At 44.3% G+C, this 17,874-nt stretch overlaps 1 protein-coding gene across 1 annotated transcript in view; it reads right to left on the bottom strand.

Moving 5' to 3' along the window:
• ITGBL1 (integrin subunit beta like 1) overlaps positions 1–17,874 on the bottom strand; it is an 829,798-nt gene that overhangs the window by 548,199 nt on the left and 263,725 nt on the right. Inside the window, exon 5 of the mRNA XM_069757981.1 lies at positions 13,624–13,764. Within this exon, the coding sequence (XP_069614082.1) occupies positions 13,624–13,764 (141 nt within the window). The remainder of the gene's footprint in view (positions 1–13,623; positions 13,765–17,874) is intronic.

Here is a 17,874-nt window from a genome sequence, read left to right as displayed (position 1 = left end):
GAGTCAGAGTGGTCAAGGAGTACAAGGTCAGAAGCCAGGAGGGTACCTCATAAACTGAAGGAAGGGACAAAAGCATAGTCAGGTAACGTTCCGAGGTGAGACTACCAGGAGGATAATGGATCAGATCTAAAGGGGTTAAACAGAACTAAGGTCAGGCAACAGATCAACCATACAGAACTCAAGTCAAAGGAGAACAAACCTCACAAGCTGAATGCATGTCTGACAGAGTTCTGGGAGACATAGCTTGGTTAAGAAGCCTGGCAATTAACTGGAATACTGAAAACATGGAGACAGCTGATGCCTCACAGTCTCCCGTTGGATAGTCGACCTGTCAATCAAAACATTGACAGCTCAGCAAGCCCCTGTACCAGATTAGATGGCCAAGCTGTCAATCAAAAGTACTGACAGCTGCAGCACACCCCTATACTAGATTGGGCGGCCGAGCTGTCAGTAACTGCATCCCAGACACTCTGAGGGTGGCAGCCACAGACTGATGAGTTTCTATATACTTATTTCTAGCAAAAGTCAGGTCTGAACTTCTGATTTGAAGGCAAAAGATCTTGCATGTTATAGAGAGACCTCATGCTTTAAAGTAAATCCACACTGTCACATCCTTCACTAAACAGTTACTGGATTGTAACATCATTAGTACACACTACTGATTTAGATTACAAGGGTTAACATTTTTATCAATAGGTTTTGGAATAAAAAGAAGTTTCACAATTGGATGTTTTAAATAAAAATGTTCCTGTGCGGAGATCTAATCTTGTACTTGTGCCGCTGCAGTGTACTGTGTAAAGGCTCACTCACACTGATTATTTATCGCATAGCTCTTGGACCAATGTTATATTATGGGGCAGTTCAGATCTGAGATTACTCGTAATGAGAAAGCAATTGCAGCATGCTGCGAGTGGCTGAGAGATTTGGCTCACACACACCCATACAAGTCTATGGCTGCTAGTGAAACATTGGATGATGTAATCCCACAGAGTCAATGGAGAAAATGAAGAAACTAAGTTCTCAGTCTTCACTGAACCTGTGCTGTGATTCTCTCATTTGAGAGAATCAGAGCACACTCAGATGACTTTTGGCTCTAACTCTGACATAATGAAAACCAAAAACATCCAAATGACCCTGATTAAAGTTCACATACCCTGGTGATTTTGGCCTGATAACATGCACAGAAGTTGACACAAATGGATTTGAATTGCTACTAAAGGTAACATCCTCACCTGTGACCTGTTTGCTTGTAATCAGTGTTTGTGCATAAAAGCTGAGTGAGTTTCTGGAATCCAGACAGACTCTTGCATCTTTCATCCAGTAACTGATGTTGATGGATTGTGAGTCATGGGGAAAGCAAACGAATTGTCAATGGATCTACGGGAAAAGGTAGTTGAAGTGTACAAAACTGGAAAGAGATACAAAAAAAATCCAAGGAATTGATAATGCCAGTCAGCAGCATTCAAACTGTGATTAACAAATGGAAAATCAGGGGCTCTCTAAAAATAAAACCATGATCAGGTAGGCCAACAAAAATGTCGTCCACAACTGCCAGGAAAATTGTTTGGGAAACCCACAAATAACATCAGCTGAAAGAGAACTCTTTGAAAACTAGTGGTGTGGCTGTTTCAAGATGCACAATAAGGAGTAATTTGGAGAAAAATTGGCTGCTTGGTCAAGTCGCCAGAAGAAAGCCATTACTGCACAAATGGCACAAAGTATCTCACCTACAATATGCAAAACAGCACAGAGACAAGCCTCAAAACGTCTGCAACAAGGTAATTTGGAGTGATTGAACTTTTTGGCCACAACCATAAACATTACATTTGGAGAGAGGTCAACAAGGCCTATGATGAAAGGAACACCATTCCTACTGTAAAGCACGGAGGTGGATCGCTGATGTTTTGGGATTGTATGAGCTACAAAGGCACAGGAAACTTGGTCAAAGTGAAAGGAAAGATGAATGCAGCACGTTATCAGCAAATAATGGAGGCAAATTTGCACTCATCATCCCAGAAGCTGTGCATGGGACCTACTTGGACGTTCCAACATGACAATGATCCAAAACGCAAGGCTAAGTTGACCTGTCATTGGCTACAGCAGAACAAAGTGAAGGTTCTGGGGTGGCCATCTCAGTTTCCTGACCTCAATATCATTGAGTCACTCTGGGGAGATCTCAAGCGCGCAGTTCATGCTACACAGGACAGGAATTTACAGGAGCTGGAGGCTTTTTGCCAAGAAGAGTGGGCAGCTTTACAATCTGAAAAAATAACCTCATCCAAAATTACCACAAAAGACTTCAAGCTGTCATTGATGTTAGGGGGTCAATATACGGTATTAAGAAATGGGGTATGTAAACTTTTGATGAGGGTCATTTGGATGTTTTGGGTTGTCATTATGATTTACAAAGAAAAAACACAGTAGTTTGACAATTAATGGCTTCACCCAACCACTAAACATGAGTGGAGAAAAGGTTATGGTGTTATCATTCATATTCTCTGAAAAATGGCCAAGAAAGCAAAAATTCTGCCGGGGTATGTAAACTTCTGAGCACAACATAGCATAGCATAGGCTGTGTATATACAGTAAATTGAAAAGGTATTCATATCCCATGAACTTTTCTACATTTTTTCACGTTATATCAACAAACTTAAATGTATCTAATTTGAAGAGTAATTTTCAAGGCTTGCCACAAATTCTCAATGGGTCTTAGGGTACCGTCACACTATACGATTTACCTACGTAAATTTACCAGCGATATGACCTGGCCGTGATCGTAGGTAAATCGTAGTGTGGTCGCTGGGGAGCTGTCACACAGACAGCTCTCCAGCGACCAACGATGCCGAGGTACCCGGGTAACCAGGGTAAATATCGGGTTACTAAGCGCAGGACCGCGCTTAGTAACCCGATGTTTACCCTGGTTACCAGCGTAAAAAAAAAAAAAACAGCACATACTTAGATTCCGCTGTCCGTCAGGACCCTTGCCGTCTGCTTCCCGCACTCACTGACTGCCGGCCGTAAAGTGAAAGTGAAAGCACAGCACAGCGGTGACGTCTGCTTTCACTTTACGGCCGGCAGTCACTGAGTGCGGGAAGCAGACGGCAAGGGACCTGACGGACACCAGAATGTAAGTATGTGCTGTTTGTTTTTTTTTAGTTTTACACTTGTAACCAGGGTAAACATCAGGTTACTAAGCGCGGCCCTGCGCTTAGTAACCCGATGTTTACCCTGGTTACAAGCGAACGCATCGCTAGATCGGTGTCACACACACCGATCTAGCGATGCCAGCGGGGGATCCAGCGACGAAAGAAAGTTCTAAACGATCTGCTACGACGTACGATTCTCAGCAGGATCCCTGATCGCTGCTGCGTGTCAGACACAGCGATATCGTAACGATATCGCTGGAACGTCACGAATCGTACCGTCGTAGCGATCGAAATGGCAGTGTGTGACGGTACCCTTACAGTGTGGGAAATAAGTATTTGATCCCTTGCTGATTTTGTAGGTTTGTCCACTGATAAGGACATGAACAGTCTATAATTTTAAGGGTAGGTTAATTTTAACATTGAGAGATAGAATTTCAGAAATAAAATCCAGAAAATCACATTGCATAAATTATATAAATTTATTTGTATTTAGCAGTGAGAAATAGGTATTTGATCCCTAACCAACTATTAAGAGTTCTGACTCCTACAGACCAGTTAGATGCTCCTAATCAACTCATTACCTGCATTAAAGACAGCTGTCTTACATTGTTACCTTTATAAAAGACTCCTGTCCACAGACTGACTTAATCAGTCAAACTCTAACCTCTACAACATGGTCAAGACCAAAGGGCTTTATAAGGATGTCAGGGACAAGATCATAGACCTGCACAAAGCTTGAATGGGCTTGAAAATCATACATAAGACACTGGGTGAGAAGGAGACAACTGTTGGAGCAATAGTAAGAAAATGGAAGAAATATAAAATGACTGTCAATCGATATCGATCTGGGGCTCCATGAAAAATCTCACTTCGTGGGGAATCCTTGATCATGAGGAAGGTGAGAGATCAGCCTAAAACTACATGGGGGAACTTGTTAATGATCTCAAAGTGTTCAATTAAACTGATAGGACATGATTTGGAAAGGCACATACCTGTCTATATAAGACCTCACAGCTCACAGTGCATGTCAGAAAAAATGAGAATCATGAGGTCAAAAGAACTGGCCGAGGAGCTCAGAGACAGAATTGTGGCAAGGCACAGAACTGGCCAAGGTTACAAAAGCATTTCTGCAGTACTCAAGGTTCCTAAGAGCACAGTGGTCTCCATAATCCTTAAATAAAAGAAGTTTGGAACCACCAGAAGTGTTCCTAGACCTGGCCGTCCAGCCAAACTGAGCAAGAAGAACTCCAAGAACACACTGTGGCTGAGCTTCAGAGATGCAGTAGGGAGATGGGAGAAAGTTCCACAAAGTCAACTATCACTGCATCCCTCCACCAGTTAGGCCTTTATGGCAGAGTGGCTCGACAGAAGCCTCTCCTCAGTGCAAGACATATGAACACCCGCATAGAGCTTGCTAAAAACACATGAAGGACTCCCAGATAGGGTTGAGCGAAACGGATCGGATAAATTAAAAAATCGCCAACTTTCGGCAAAGTCGGGTTTCATGAAACCCGACCTGATCCTAGTGTGGGATCGGCCATGAGGTCGGCGATCTGCGTGCAAAAGTCGCGTTTCGTATGATGCTTTCAGCGCCATTTTTCAGCCAATGAAGGAGGACGCAGAGTGTGGGCAGCGTGATGACATAGGTGTCGGTCCCCACCATCTTAGAGAAGGGCACGACAGTGATTGGCTTGCTTTCTGCGGCGTCACAAGGGCTATAAAGGGGCGTGCACGCCGGCCGCCATCTTACTTCTTACTTACTTCTGCCGATCTTAGCATAGGGAGAGGTTGCTGCAGCTTCATCAGAAGAAGGGATATAGTTAGGGAGGGAAGATTAACCCCCAGACTGCAGCAGTCCTTTTTATTGCTGCCATACCTTTCCTGAGATCATTGTAGGGAGATTGAAATTGTACTACAGTCCTTGTATTTTTTCATATATCTTCCAGCCACTTTCTGCCACTTACATTGTGTTGTTTTATACACTGGGCCTGAGTTTTGGTTCAGTCTCCCCCAAAAAAGTGAGATTCAAATTCTCACAAAGTGGATATGCTGCAGTCCTGTTAGTTTGTAGTATATCAGCCAGCCACTTTCTGCCACTTACATTGTGTTGTTTTATACACTGGGCCTGAGTTTTGGTTCAGTCTCCCCCAAAAAAGGGAGATTTAAATTCTCAACAAGTTTATATACACCTTCGACTTTGTTTTACAGTACCATATAACGCTTGTTATTTTGGTTAGATTTTCCAAAAAATGAGGAAGTCTGGTGGAAGAGCCCGTGGGCAGTGGTTGCCAGCTGGTACTGATGGTGGTGGTGGTGCATCTGGTGGTAGTGGCAAAAGCACAATAGCACCTAAGGCTGGAGGTGTTGAGCCAGTGTCATCGTCTGGCTACCCAAGGCCTCAAAGGCTCCCTTATCTGGGAGTAGGAAAACAGCTTTTAAAGCCGGAGCAGCAGGAAAAAAATGTGGCTTTCCTTGCTGTCTCAGCCTCTAACTCTTTCGCCTCCTCTTCAGAAAGTTCCAAATATAAAAGCAGCGAGTCATCAGTGGATGCTCCCGGTCAGGAACAAGACGTTTCCTTGTGTCCTTCACCCAAACCAAAAGTGAAGGATGCGTCAGGTGACACTACAGGTTGCTCCATGGAGCTCTTTACACATACCGTGATCTAACCTTCATTAAAATGAACCAATCATGGATTTCAAATTATTTTGCCCCACCTTCCCCTGCTGACACGTAGCTTGCCTGAAAAATGTCTTGCTTTTGGCCTCCTCTTACTGACCTCCAATTCCTCCATTTGCAGCTGCTGAATGTCCACCATAAGCCATTTTTATACCTCCCTAAATGGGCTGACATCTCCCCACAGGGCCGTGGTCACCACTTGGCGCAAGCACCCGTGCGAGTACTGTTTGCCTGGACAGGTGGGTGGGCCCACTCTTGGGCGACGGCACTGGCACAGGGTCCCTCATAGTACAATGAAGTGTCTCTGATGGTGGTGGTGCACAACCAACGTCAGACACACCGTCATAATATAAGGGGCCCTGTGCCAGTACCGCCGCCCACGAGAGAGTATTCCCCCAGCTCGAACAGTGCTCTACCACTTGTAATACTTACCTCTCCCTGCTCCACCACTGTGTAGTCTGTGCTGTTAAATCCTTCAATGGCACTGCCAATAAAAATTTGTTGAAAAGATAGATGATAGCTAAAATATACAGGGGCCCTGGTCTCTATTTAGACCAGTTAATACTTTGCGCCTACTACCACTGTCTGCTACTCAGCAGAGGAGCCCACCCCTGTACCTAGCTATGCCACCGGTTTATTTATGAACAATTTTTTGGCAGACATTTAGCCCACTTTATTATTTGGGCCTACAAACTTAGTCTGCTACTCATTACAATTTTCCGACACTGGGCAAAGCAATGCCGCCTGTTTAGTCCTGTTACCAATTTTGAACTGCATTTAGCCTATTATATTATTTGGGCCTACTAACTGTCTCTGCCACTCATTACAGTTTTCCTCCACTGAACAAAGCAATGCCGCCTGTTTAGTCCTGTTACCAATTTTGAACTGCATTTAGCCTACTTTATTATTTGGGCCTATATCTGTGTTTCCTCCTCATCCTGCCCATTGCCCAGCCACTGCTAGATGAGTCTGCTGGTACATTGACCCAGACCACTACATTCCCCTTGCACTCTACACAGCCAGAATCTGACCCTGCTGAAAGTCAGGTTCCCCTTCCAGCATACTATACCAACTTACACGGGGACAAAGAGGAAGGTGCAGATGAAAGTGCAGGTTCCTTCATCAGGTGGGGGGCATACTCGTTGGCAACTTCACTGGCACAGGGCCCCTCATAGTACGCAAAATTGTCTCTGCCAGTGGGAGGCACCACCTGCCGTCAAACACACCGCCGTACTATGAGGGGCCCTGTGCCAGTGCCAACGAGTGGGCCCCCCCTGCTTGCTCAGGATCACAGCACTTGCAAAGTTGAAATACTTTCCTCTCCCTGCTCCACCGCCATGACGTATTCCGCATTTCCTGGGCCCACGAAAATCTTGAGCCAGCCCAACCCCCCCACAACTTTAGCCAAATGACCCCCAGTTTTCAATGCCTAACTTTTATTATAATGTAAATTAAGATTGTCCAGCTGAAGTAATAAGAATTGATGTTTTTGGCATTAAAATGGGCACTGTAGGTGTTTTCCTGTCCTCCACTCACTGCCGACTTTAATTCCCCATTGACTTGCATTGGGTTTCGTGTTTCAGTCGGCCCCTGACTTTTCACAATAATCGGCCGATTTCACCCGACCCGACTTTTGACAAAGTTGGGTTTCGCGAAACCCAACTCGATCCGAAAAAAGTAAAAGTCGCTCAACTCTACTCCCAGACTATAAGAAATAAGATTCTTTGGTCTCATGAGGTGAAGATAGACCTTTTTGGTAATAATTCTAAGCGGTATGTGTGGACAAAAACCAGACACTGCTCATCACCTGCCCAATAATATCCCAACAGTGAAACATGGTGGTGGCAGTATCATGCTATGGGGGTGTTTTTCAGTTGCAGGATCAGGATGACTGGTTGCCATTGAAAGAAACATGAATGCGGCCAAGTACAGAGATATCCTGGATGAAAACCTCTTCCAGAGTGCTCTGGACCTCAGACTTGGCTGAAGGTTCACCTTCCAACAATACAATGACCCTGAGCACACAGCTAAAATAACAAAGGAGTGGCCTCAGAACAACTCTGTGACCATTCTTGACTGGCCCAGCCACAGCCCTGACATAAAACCCAATTGAACAGCTCTGGAGAGACCTAAAAATGTCTGTCCACCAATGTTCACCATCCAACATGATGAAAGTGGAGAGGATCTTCAAGGAAAAATGGCAGAGGGTCCTAAAATCCAGGTGTGAAAAACTTGCATCATTCCCAAGAAGACTTATGGCTGTACTAGCTCAAAAGGGTGCTTCTACTCTATACTGAGCAAAGGGTCTGAATACTTATGACCATGTGATATTTGTTTTTATTTTTTAATACATTTCCAAAAATTACTACATTTCTGTTTTTTTTCAGTCAAGATGGGGAGCAGAGTGTACATTAACAAGAAAAAATGAACTTTTTTGAAGTTACCAAATAGCTGCAATGAAATAAAGAGTGAAAATTTTAAAGGGGTCTGAATACTTTCTTTACCCACTGTACAACCAGCAATCTCCGATTATCTGTGGAGATGCAACAGCTGGAAAACCTCTAAGATGAAACGCTACTAGTGTTGTGAGTCACACAACGACATTAGGTGAGCAGTACCGTTTTATTTTACATATTGTTACTTGAATAAAATCCTATTGCACTAGGATTGTCCCCAAAGGTTTTTTAAAAATTACAATTTCAATTTAGGTTTTCTACAATAAAGACTGTGATATGAATAAAAATGACAACATTTAAAAAAAAACACATGCAACACAAAAACTTGATTTAAACAATAGATGATTTTCGGATGTTAACTTCCCTTTAACCTATTACTCTCATAATTTAACTTGTTATATCATGTTGTATTAAATTAGTAAGATAAGGCAAAGTTTTTTACAAAATTACGTAAAGGAGTTTGCTTGTTTGTTCTTGTTAGTGCAGCTTTCCTCACAAACTCACCAGAACTTCTGTCCATACAATGGCTGCTGGTGGAGTAGCCTGTGACCAGTCCATCTGTCTCTTCCAATCGTAAAACACCTCACATGGGAAAGCTGCTTTTCTGCTGAAGGATAGATATAATCCTTCAATCAGAAAACATGTTTTCAATCCATTATACCCTCAATACACCAATAAGGGGGGCTATAGTAGCCGAGGACACTCTCAAATAATATAACCACACCAAAGAGAGAAAAAGAGAGCACAAAAAGTCCCAAAATAAAATAAAATCCAATTTATTCAAGAATAATACAATACAGATAAAAATAGTAATAATCAGTGGAAGATAAAGGAAGATAATACATGTCCTAGGTGTAAAGTACTGGGTCCAACAGAATTCTAGTGAAGGTGGCAAAAAATAGAAAATAGCAGCAATTCAAAATAATATCTATAATATAACGCTGGGAGCGTCACTCTGTCCGAAGCCTTTATAGACTGCGCAAGCGCCGGCGCAGTCTGGGCCTCACAGAGTGACGCTCCCAGGAGATCGCGGTATGCGTTAACACTGAACGCACACCGCGATCTCCAACAGAGAAGCAGGGACCACCAGGAGGGTAAATATGAGCTATATTCACCTGGCCCCGTTCCACCGCTGCACGCCGCCATCTTCCCAGTCCTCGGCCTGTGACCTTCAGTTCAGAGGGCGCGATGACGCGCTTAATGCATGCCAGCGCCGCCCTCTGACTGACCAGTCACAGCCAGAGGACCGGGAAGATGGCGGCGCGCAGCGGTGGAACAGAGGACAGGTGAATATAGTGAGTGCTGGGGGGCCTGAGCTGGCGGCGATACCGGCACCTGACCCCCACAGCGCGCCGGTGTCCCCGCCTGCTCAGGCCCCCCAGCACTCGGTGCCGAGTGGGTCAGAGGCAGCGGGGCCGAGCGGGTCAGAGGCAGCGGGGCCGAGCGGGTCAGAGGCAGCGGGGCCGAACGGGTCAGAGGCAGCGGGGCCGAGCGGGTCAGAGGCAGCGGGGCCGAGCGGGTCAGAGGCAGTGGGGCCCAGCGGGTCAGAGCAGAGTGTGGCAGATGTAGCAAAGCAGAGTGTGGCAGATGTAGCAGAGCAGAGTGTGGCAGATGTAGCAGAGCAGAATGTGGCAGATGTAGCAGAGCAGAATGTGGCAGATGTAGCAGAGCTGAATGTGGCAGATGTAGCAGAGCTGAGTGTGGCAGATGTAGCAGAGCTGAATGTGGCAGAGCAGAGTGTGACAGATGTAGCAGAGCAGAATGTGGCAGATGTAGCAGAGCTGAGTGTGGCAGATGTAGCAGAGCAGAATGTGGCAGATGTAGCAGGGCTGAGTGTGGCAGATGTAGCAGAGCTGAGTGTGGCAGATGTAGCAGAGCTGAGTGTGGCAGAAGTAGCAGAGCAGAGTGTGGCAGATGTAGTAGAGCAGAGTGTGGCAGATGTAGCAGAGCTGAGTGTGGCAGGATGGGAGCAGCCCATGTCAGAATGGGGGCGCAGGATGGGAGCAGCACATGACAGGATGGGGACGCAGGATGGGAGCAGCACATGACAGGATGAGGACGCAGGATGGGAGCAGCACATGACAGGATGGGGACGCAGGATGGGAGCAGCACATGACAGGATGGGGACGCAGGATGGGAGCAGTGCATGACAGGATGGGGACGCAGGATGGGAGCAGCACATGACAGGATGGGGACGCAGGATGGAGCAGCACATGACAGGATAGGGACACAGGATGGGAGCAGCACATGACAGGATGGGGATGCAGGATGGGAGCAGCGCATGACAGGATGGGAACGCAGGATGGGAGCCGCACATGACAGGATGGGGATGCAGGATGGGAGCAGCACATGACAGAAAAGGGGGGCAGGATGGGAGCAGCGCATGACAGGATGGGGACGCAGGATGGGAGCAGCACATGACAGGATGGGGACGCAGGATGGGAGCAGCACATGACAGGATGGGGACGCAGGATGGGAGCAGCACATGACAGGCTGGGGACGCAGGATGGGAGCAGCACATACCAGGATGGGGGCGCAGGATAGGTGCAGCACATGACAGGATGGGGACGCAGGATGGGAGCAGCGCATGACAGGATGGGGACACAGGATGGAGCAGCACATGACAGGATGGGGACGCAGGATGGGAGCAGCACATGACAGGATGGGGATGCAGGATGGGAGCAGCGCATGACAGGATGGGGATGCAGGATGGGAGCAGTGCATGACAGGATGGGGACGCAGGATGGAGCAGCACATGACAGGATGGGGATGCAGGATGGGAGCAGCACATGACAGGATGGGGATGCAGGATGGAGCAGCACATGACAGGATGGGGACGCAGGATGGGAGCAGCACATGAGAGGATGGGGAAGCAGGATGGGAGCAGCGCATGACAGGATTGGGACGCAGGATGGGAGCAGCGCATGACAGGATGGGGACGCAGGATGGAGCAGCACATGACAGGATGGGGACGCAGGATGGGAGCAGCGCATGACAGGATGGGGACGCAGGATGGGAGCAGCACATGACAGGATGGGGACGCAGGATGGGAGCAGCACATGACAGGATGGGGACGCAGGATGGGAGCAGCACATGACAGGATGGGGACACAGGATGGGTGCAGCACATGACAGGATAGAGACGCAGGATGGAGCAGCACATGACAGGATGGGGGTGCAGGATGGAGCAGCACATGACAGGATGGGGTCGCAGGATGGGAGCAGCGCATGACAGGATGGGGACGCAGGATGGGAGCAGCACATGACAGGATGGGGACGCAGGATGGGAGCAGCACATGGCAGGATGGGGACGCAGGATGGAGCAGCACATGACAGGATGGGGGCGCAGGATGGAGCAGCACATACCAGGATGGAGACCATATACCAATATAAATGCTCGCCACCCAGGCGTAGAACGAGTTCAATAGCTAGTATAAATATAAAGAGCAAGTGCTACCCAACATTGGATGTTCCCATATAGTTATAAATAAAAAAAAAGCACACACCATCTAAAGTCCAGCTTCTTAACACGTGCAAAAAAACAAAAATTGATATGTGCACAAAGCCAACAGAATAGGAAGTCATGGAAGACCACCTCAAAAAAGTGTGTATGTCATGTTAAGGGAACAAAGATCAATTTGAAAAATGCCGAGTACCATCCTTACCCATATTCGCCACCTGAGGACCCAGTAAGACAGGCCCAAGGCTTGTGCACATATCAATTTTTGTTTTTTGCATGGGTTAAGAAGCTGGAATTTAGATGGTGTGTTCTTTTTTGATTTATAACTATATGGGAACACCCAATGTTGGGTAGCACTTGCACTTTATGTTTATATATTATTTTGAATTGCTGCTATTTTCTATTCCTTGCCCCCCACTAGAATTCTGTTGGACCCAGTACTTTGCACCTAGAACATGTACTATCTTGCTTTATCTTCCACTGATTATTAATATTTTTATCTGTATTGTATTATTCTAGAATAAATTGGATTTTATTTTATTTTGGGACTTCTTTTGCTCTCTTTTTCTCTCTTTGGTGTGGTTATTTTCTATTGATGGAGGCTGATGTGACAGGTCTTGTCAGATTCTCCTCGATCAGCAACCAATTTATGGACAGACATACTGATTTCTTTGGGGAAAAGCTGTTTTTCTACTGAAGGAGGCTGATGGGACAGGTCTGGTTACATGCTCCTCCATCAGCAACCAAGTTATGGACAGACGTACTGATTACTGTGCAGTAAAAGCTGTTTTTCTACTGAAGGAGGCTGATGGGACAGGTCTGGTTACATGCTCCTCCATCAGCAACCAAATTATGGACAAACGTACTGATTACTGTGCGGTAAAAGCTGTTTTTCTACTGAAGGAGGCTGATGGAACAGTTTCTGGTCACATGCTGCTCCATCAGCAGCCAATTTATGTACAGGCATACTGGTTACTTTTGGGGGGAAGCTATTTTTCTACTGAAGGAGGCTGATGGGACAGGTCTTGTTACATGCGCCTCCATCAGCAACCAATTTATGTCCAGACATACTGGTTACTTTGTGAGGAAAGCTGTTTATCTATTGAAGGAGGCTGATGGGACAGGTCTTGTCACATGCTTCTTGATCAGCAACCAATTTATGTACAGACGTACTGATTTCTTTGGGGGGAAAGCTGTTTTTCTACTGAAGGAGGCTGATGGGACAGGTCTGGTTACATGCTCCTCTATCAGCAACCAATTTATGGACATACGTACTAATTACTGTGCGGTGAAAGCTGTTTTTCTACTGAAGAAGGCTGATGGAACAGTTTCTGGTCACATGCTGCTCGATCAGCAGCCAATTCATGTACAGGCATACTGGTTACTTTTGGGGGGAAAGCTATTTTTCTACTGAAGGAGGCTGATGGGACAGGTCTGGTTACATGCGCCTCCATCAGCAACCAATTTATGTCCAGACATACTGGTTACTTTGTGAGGAAAGCTGTTTTTCTACTGAAGGAGGCTGATGGGACAAGTCTAATCACATGCTCCTCCATCAGCAACCAATTTATGGACTCATATACTGGTAACTTTGAGAGGAAAGCTGTTTTTCTATTGAATAATTGAAACTGTAAAACCTTCAACCTTAAGTAAGAATAGAAATACTTCCAGACCTAATAAATGGTAAATAAGCCATGTGTTTATCAACAATCTGAATCATAGAATTAACAGAATGATACATTAGCAGCACTTATAGTCTTCTCATGTACAAGAGCTGTTCAAATTGTTTTGGGGCTTATTTATAGACTAGGAAAAAAACAGATGTGATTATTGTGTAAGACTAATTGAAAGACATACAGATGTGAAGTTCATTAATAATGACACACCTCTGTTGCTGCAGATTTTGCCATCTGGAGATGCGCATCTCTTCTTAATCTCCCATGGGCTGATGTCACACTGGAATTCACATTTATCTCCATGCCAACCAGCCTCACAGTAACAGTTTCCACAGTAACACTTCCCGTGGCCTGCACCCAAAACAAAATTTATACAGTGAGAAATAAAGGAGTATATTTTTAATGGCAGATGCTGGCACTACACATATGATATTATCAATAGAGACTGCAACGCTGCAGATTTAGGCAGTTTATGTAAATTGGAGACTTTGTGTTGGGTTTCTATAGGGTAAGTATTTCACAAAACAATATGATGGAGATTAAGAAAGTAGCATCCAGTATCTGGTATCTACACATACCAGAAACCGTGAATGCGGTACATTAGGAGAAGAAAGGAGACCTTGGATAATAGACCTGCATCCCAGTTTGATTCCAATCATATCTGCTCTCCAACCCATGCATCATTTTTATCTTTTAGTCGATTTTCTCTTGTAAAATTGTATTTCAACTTAATGTGGCATGATCTCTCAGCCAGCAGTGTAGCTGAACTTACATAAAGTCTGTGATCCTGACTTCTAATCCTGAATCTTTTAAATGAGTTGCCTGAAGCTGACAGGCTGCCAACAGTGGCTGAGCAAGCGGCATCATTGTTCAAAATAACTGTACAACCGGATAGACCGCCGTTTGATAGCCTGCACCTCTTGCTCACTAGTTAGACTCCTTCTCTTGGGCTGACGTGTTCTAGAAATGACAACATTGATCAAACTTGTGTTTATCACATCTAACGTTGTGTTCTGTCCAGTGCTATAGAAGTGGTTGTAGGAAAGAAACTTAATTATGAAATGGCTAGTCATAGGAAGTTAAAAATAATTTCAACGCCAAAACTGTCTTTAGGTGTTAGAGGCTATAAAGGACACATTAAAGACACCATTTTTAACATTAAAAGCAAAATGATTTAATGGAATAATTTATCTCTTTAAAATCTGATTTGTATCTACACTTTTCTAGCTGTAGGTACTTTTGACTGCAAAATCTAAGCTCTACTACACCTATAACTTTTGTAGTGTTAAGTCCTTCTCAGTCCCTGGCTTACTAGAGGTAGGGATCCTGAGTAAATGACACGCAAACAAGGTATTGTGTGATCATATACAGGGGAAGCCCAGGAGCACATCTCTCTCTCTGGGCTTTGCCCTTCCTTTATATAGAAAAGAATTATTCTTTTACAGACATACGCACAAGCGCTCATATTTCACTATCTCTTACATAAACAATCTATACCAGTCTTTATCAGTAGAAAGTTACATCATCTGGAAGGTGAATAAAGGCTGCTATTGAAAGAAGGAATGCACACATGATTACTTCCATAAAAGGAAATGTCAAGTCAGCAGAAATGTATCTTGTTGTAAGCGAGATTTCTCAGGAAGAAGACAAGATGGATTCCTTTAGTTCAGTCTGATCTCCACAATTCCCCCCTTTGACATTTTCTTTTATTTATTTTATTACCACAGGGCCAAAGACAAAGCCTTTATTTGGTATTACACATGTACATGCTTGTATTCAATAAGAGAATCAAATCTAGTATTAATTCTTCCGTTTAACTCTCGCAACCTTTTCTTTGTTTTGCAATAAGTACAGATATTACAAAGGGATAGCAAAATAAGCGCAATAATCAGTATTAGCAAAGGATAACATAAGAGAAGAAGGAAAAAAAACTTTATACTCTTGCATCTATTACACAAAGTTTATCTGTGCATACTGAGATACTCTTGAGCACAATCTGGAATAGTACGTATATGACTACAATAATCATAACTATATGTATTATGCTCTGCATAATCCCAGCAACCCACCCACCGATTCCTCTGAACCAGTTGGCTGGGTTAAGAAAAGAAAAGGTATCTGACCACCAGCTATCCTTATTCTGGTCATTGTCTTTGTCATACTGATCTCTGAGTCGTTGTACGTCCTTTAATTTGAATGTCATACTCATAGTACTATTCGGGTCTATATAATGACAGCAGGTGGGTCCGATGATTTGACACATACCCCCTTGTGAGGCAGTTAGGTAATCCAATACCAGGGTATGTTGGTTAGTGACTATTATAAGCTGATTCTGTACAGCTATACTAGTGTTTAGTATATCCAATATATCCCAGATCTGATCATCTAGATAATCCGTGGCTCTAACTAATTTATCCCACATCTGTGTTAACATAGGATAAATAAAAATGGTACTAGCAATTTTGTTAGGAATTCCCAATTGTACTATATGTGGCCTCCCCGAGGGACGTGGTGAGTTATCTGCAGCTCTTTTATACAGTGTGTGCTTGGGCACGGCTTGCATATTCACTTGTTTATTTGAAATTATGAATGTAGCCGGGGTTAGGCGTCCTAATGTACAAGTACCCTTTATACCTACGGGAAGCCATTTATATGCTCCTTCTCCGCATATCCAAAATGTACCTTCAGGCAGATCCCATAGAGCTGAGTGCTGCAATACCAATCTGTGAGCCAAGTCCACAAATCTAGATACATTCTGAAGCATACACCAAGAGGGTTTTTGTCCCAAGGGGCTACAGTACCCGGCTGCGGGATTCCCACATACAGGCATTCCTTTGATATACTCATCGGATTTATTACAAACCAGGTTCCCCAGCTTACTTGTACAACTGTTTGCATCACCTTGGGGGAACAATTTAGAATGTTTCCATTTTCTATTATGTATGTATCTTTCCAATACTACAGGTTTGAAAGCATCAGAGGGGGGGACGGTTGTACTGAAACTAAGCTGTAGATTTTCTGTGGGGACCTGTCCTAAATTAGTTAATCCAGTCTTATTTCTAGGTACCCATTTTCCTCCCCTAAATGCTAAATATTGTAGATGTGTGTTACTCCCTGAGAGATTACCCTGCCACCAAGGAAATTCTACCCATCCCACAATTGGTATGGCGATTGTAGTATTCCACAGCCTAGCATTACCAATTTGGTTGTTGGCCAGGTTGTCTGAACAATTAGGCCAAGCGAATATTTCTTCTGCTAATACGGGAACTGCTAGAAAAGGTATACTTGTGGCTGATACCGGCGAATGGGTACAGATCCAACAATCTGTCAGGGTTTGTGTATTGTTTAACAAGTCATGTACTAATTTTCTATGATGTTGTACGAATCTATTGTTCAAAGGGGCTAGAGAATTCAGTCTATCCCACGCCTCCGTTGAGGTTATCATTATTAACATCAATATCATGAGTTTATACTGCTTTTCTTGCAATGGCTTGCATGTATCCATGATGCCTTTCCTTCAAGCTTGACTGATGTAGGTGTTGTCAACAGGACTTGGAAGGGTCCGTCAAACCTTGGTTCTAGAGCCTTTCTGGTGTGTCTTTTTACATAGACTTGATCACCTGGTTCCAACTTGTGACTTCCTTCTGTGTTGTCAGGATCTGGAAGGGAAGCAAAAACTTGTGCATGCACCTTAGTTAATTGTTTCTGAAGATTTTGCACATAAGAAGTCAATGACTCAATACAGGTCCTTCTCAAAAAATTAGCATATAGCGTTAAATTTCATTATTTACCATAATGTAATGATTACAATTAAACTTTCATATATTATAGATTCATTATCCACCAACTGAAATTTGTCAGGTCTTTTATTGTTTTAATACTGATGATTTTGGCATACAACTCCTGATAACCCAAAAAACCTGTCTCAATAAATTAGCATATTTCACCCATCCAATCAAATAAAAGTGTTTTTTAATAACAAACAAAAAAACCAACAAATAATAATGTTCAGTTATGCACTCAATACTTGGTCGGGAATCCTTTGGCAGAAATGACTGCTTCAATGCGGCGTGGCATGGAGGCAATCAGCCTGTGACACTGCTGAGATGTTATGGAGGCCCAGGATGCTTCAATAGCGGCCTTAAGCTCATCCAGAGTGTTGGGTCTTGCGTCTCTCAACTTTCTCTTCACAATATCCCACAGATTCTCTATGGGGTTCAGGTCAGGAGAGTTGGCAGGCCAATTGAGCACAGTAATACCATGGTCAGTAAACCATTTACCAGTGGTTTTGGCACTGTGAGCAGGTGCCATGTCGTGCTGAAAAATGAAATCTTCATCTCCATAAAGCATTTCAGCCGATGGAAGCATGAAGTGCTCCAAAATCTCCTGATAGCTAGCTGCATTGACCCTGCCCTTGATGAAACACAGTGGACCAACACCAGCAGCTGACATGGCACCCCA

Source organism: Ranitomeya imitator, chromosome 3, assembly GCF_032444005.1.
Source record: "Ranitomeya imitator isolate aRanImi1 chromosome 3, aRanImi1.pri, whole genome shotgun sequence".
In the NCBI taxonomy this organism is placed as follows: Eukaryota; Metazoa; Chordata; class Amphibia; order Anura; family Dendrobatidae; genus Ranitomeya; species Ranitomeya imitator.
The sequence above is the reverse complement of the archived record's forward strand: the minus strand, read 5'-3'. Positions and strand labels throughout refer to the sequence as shown.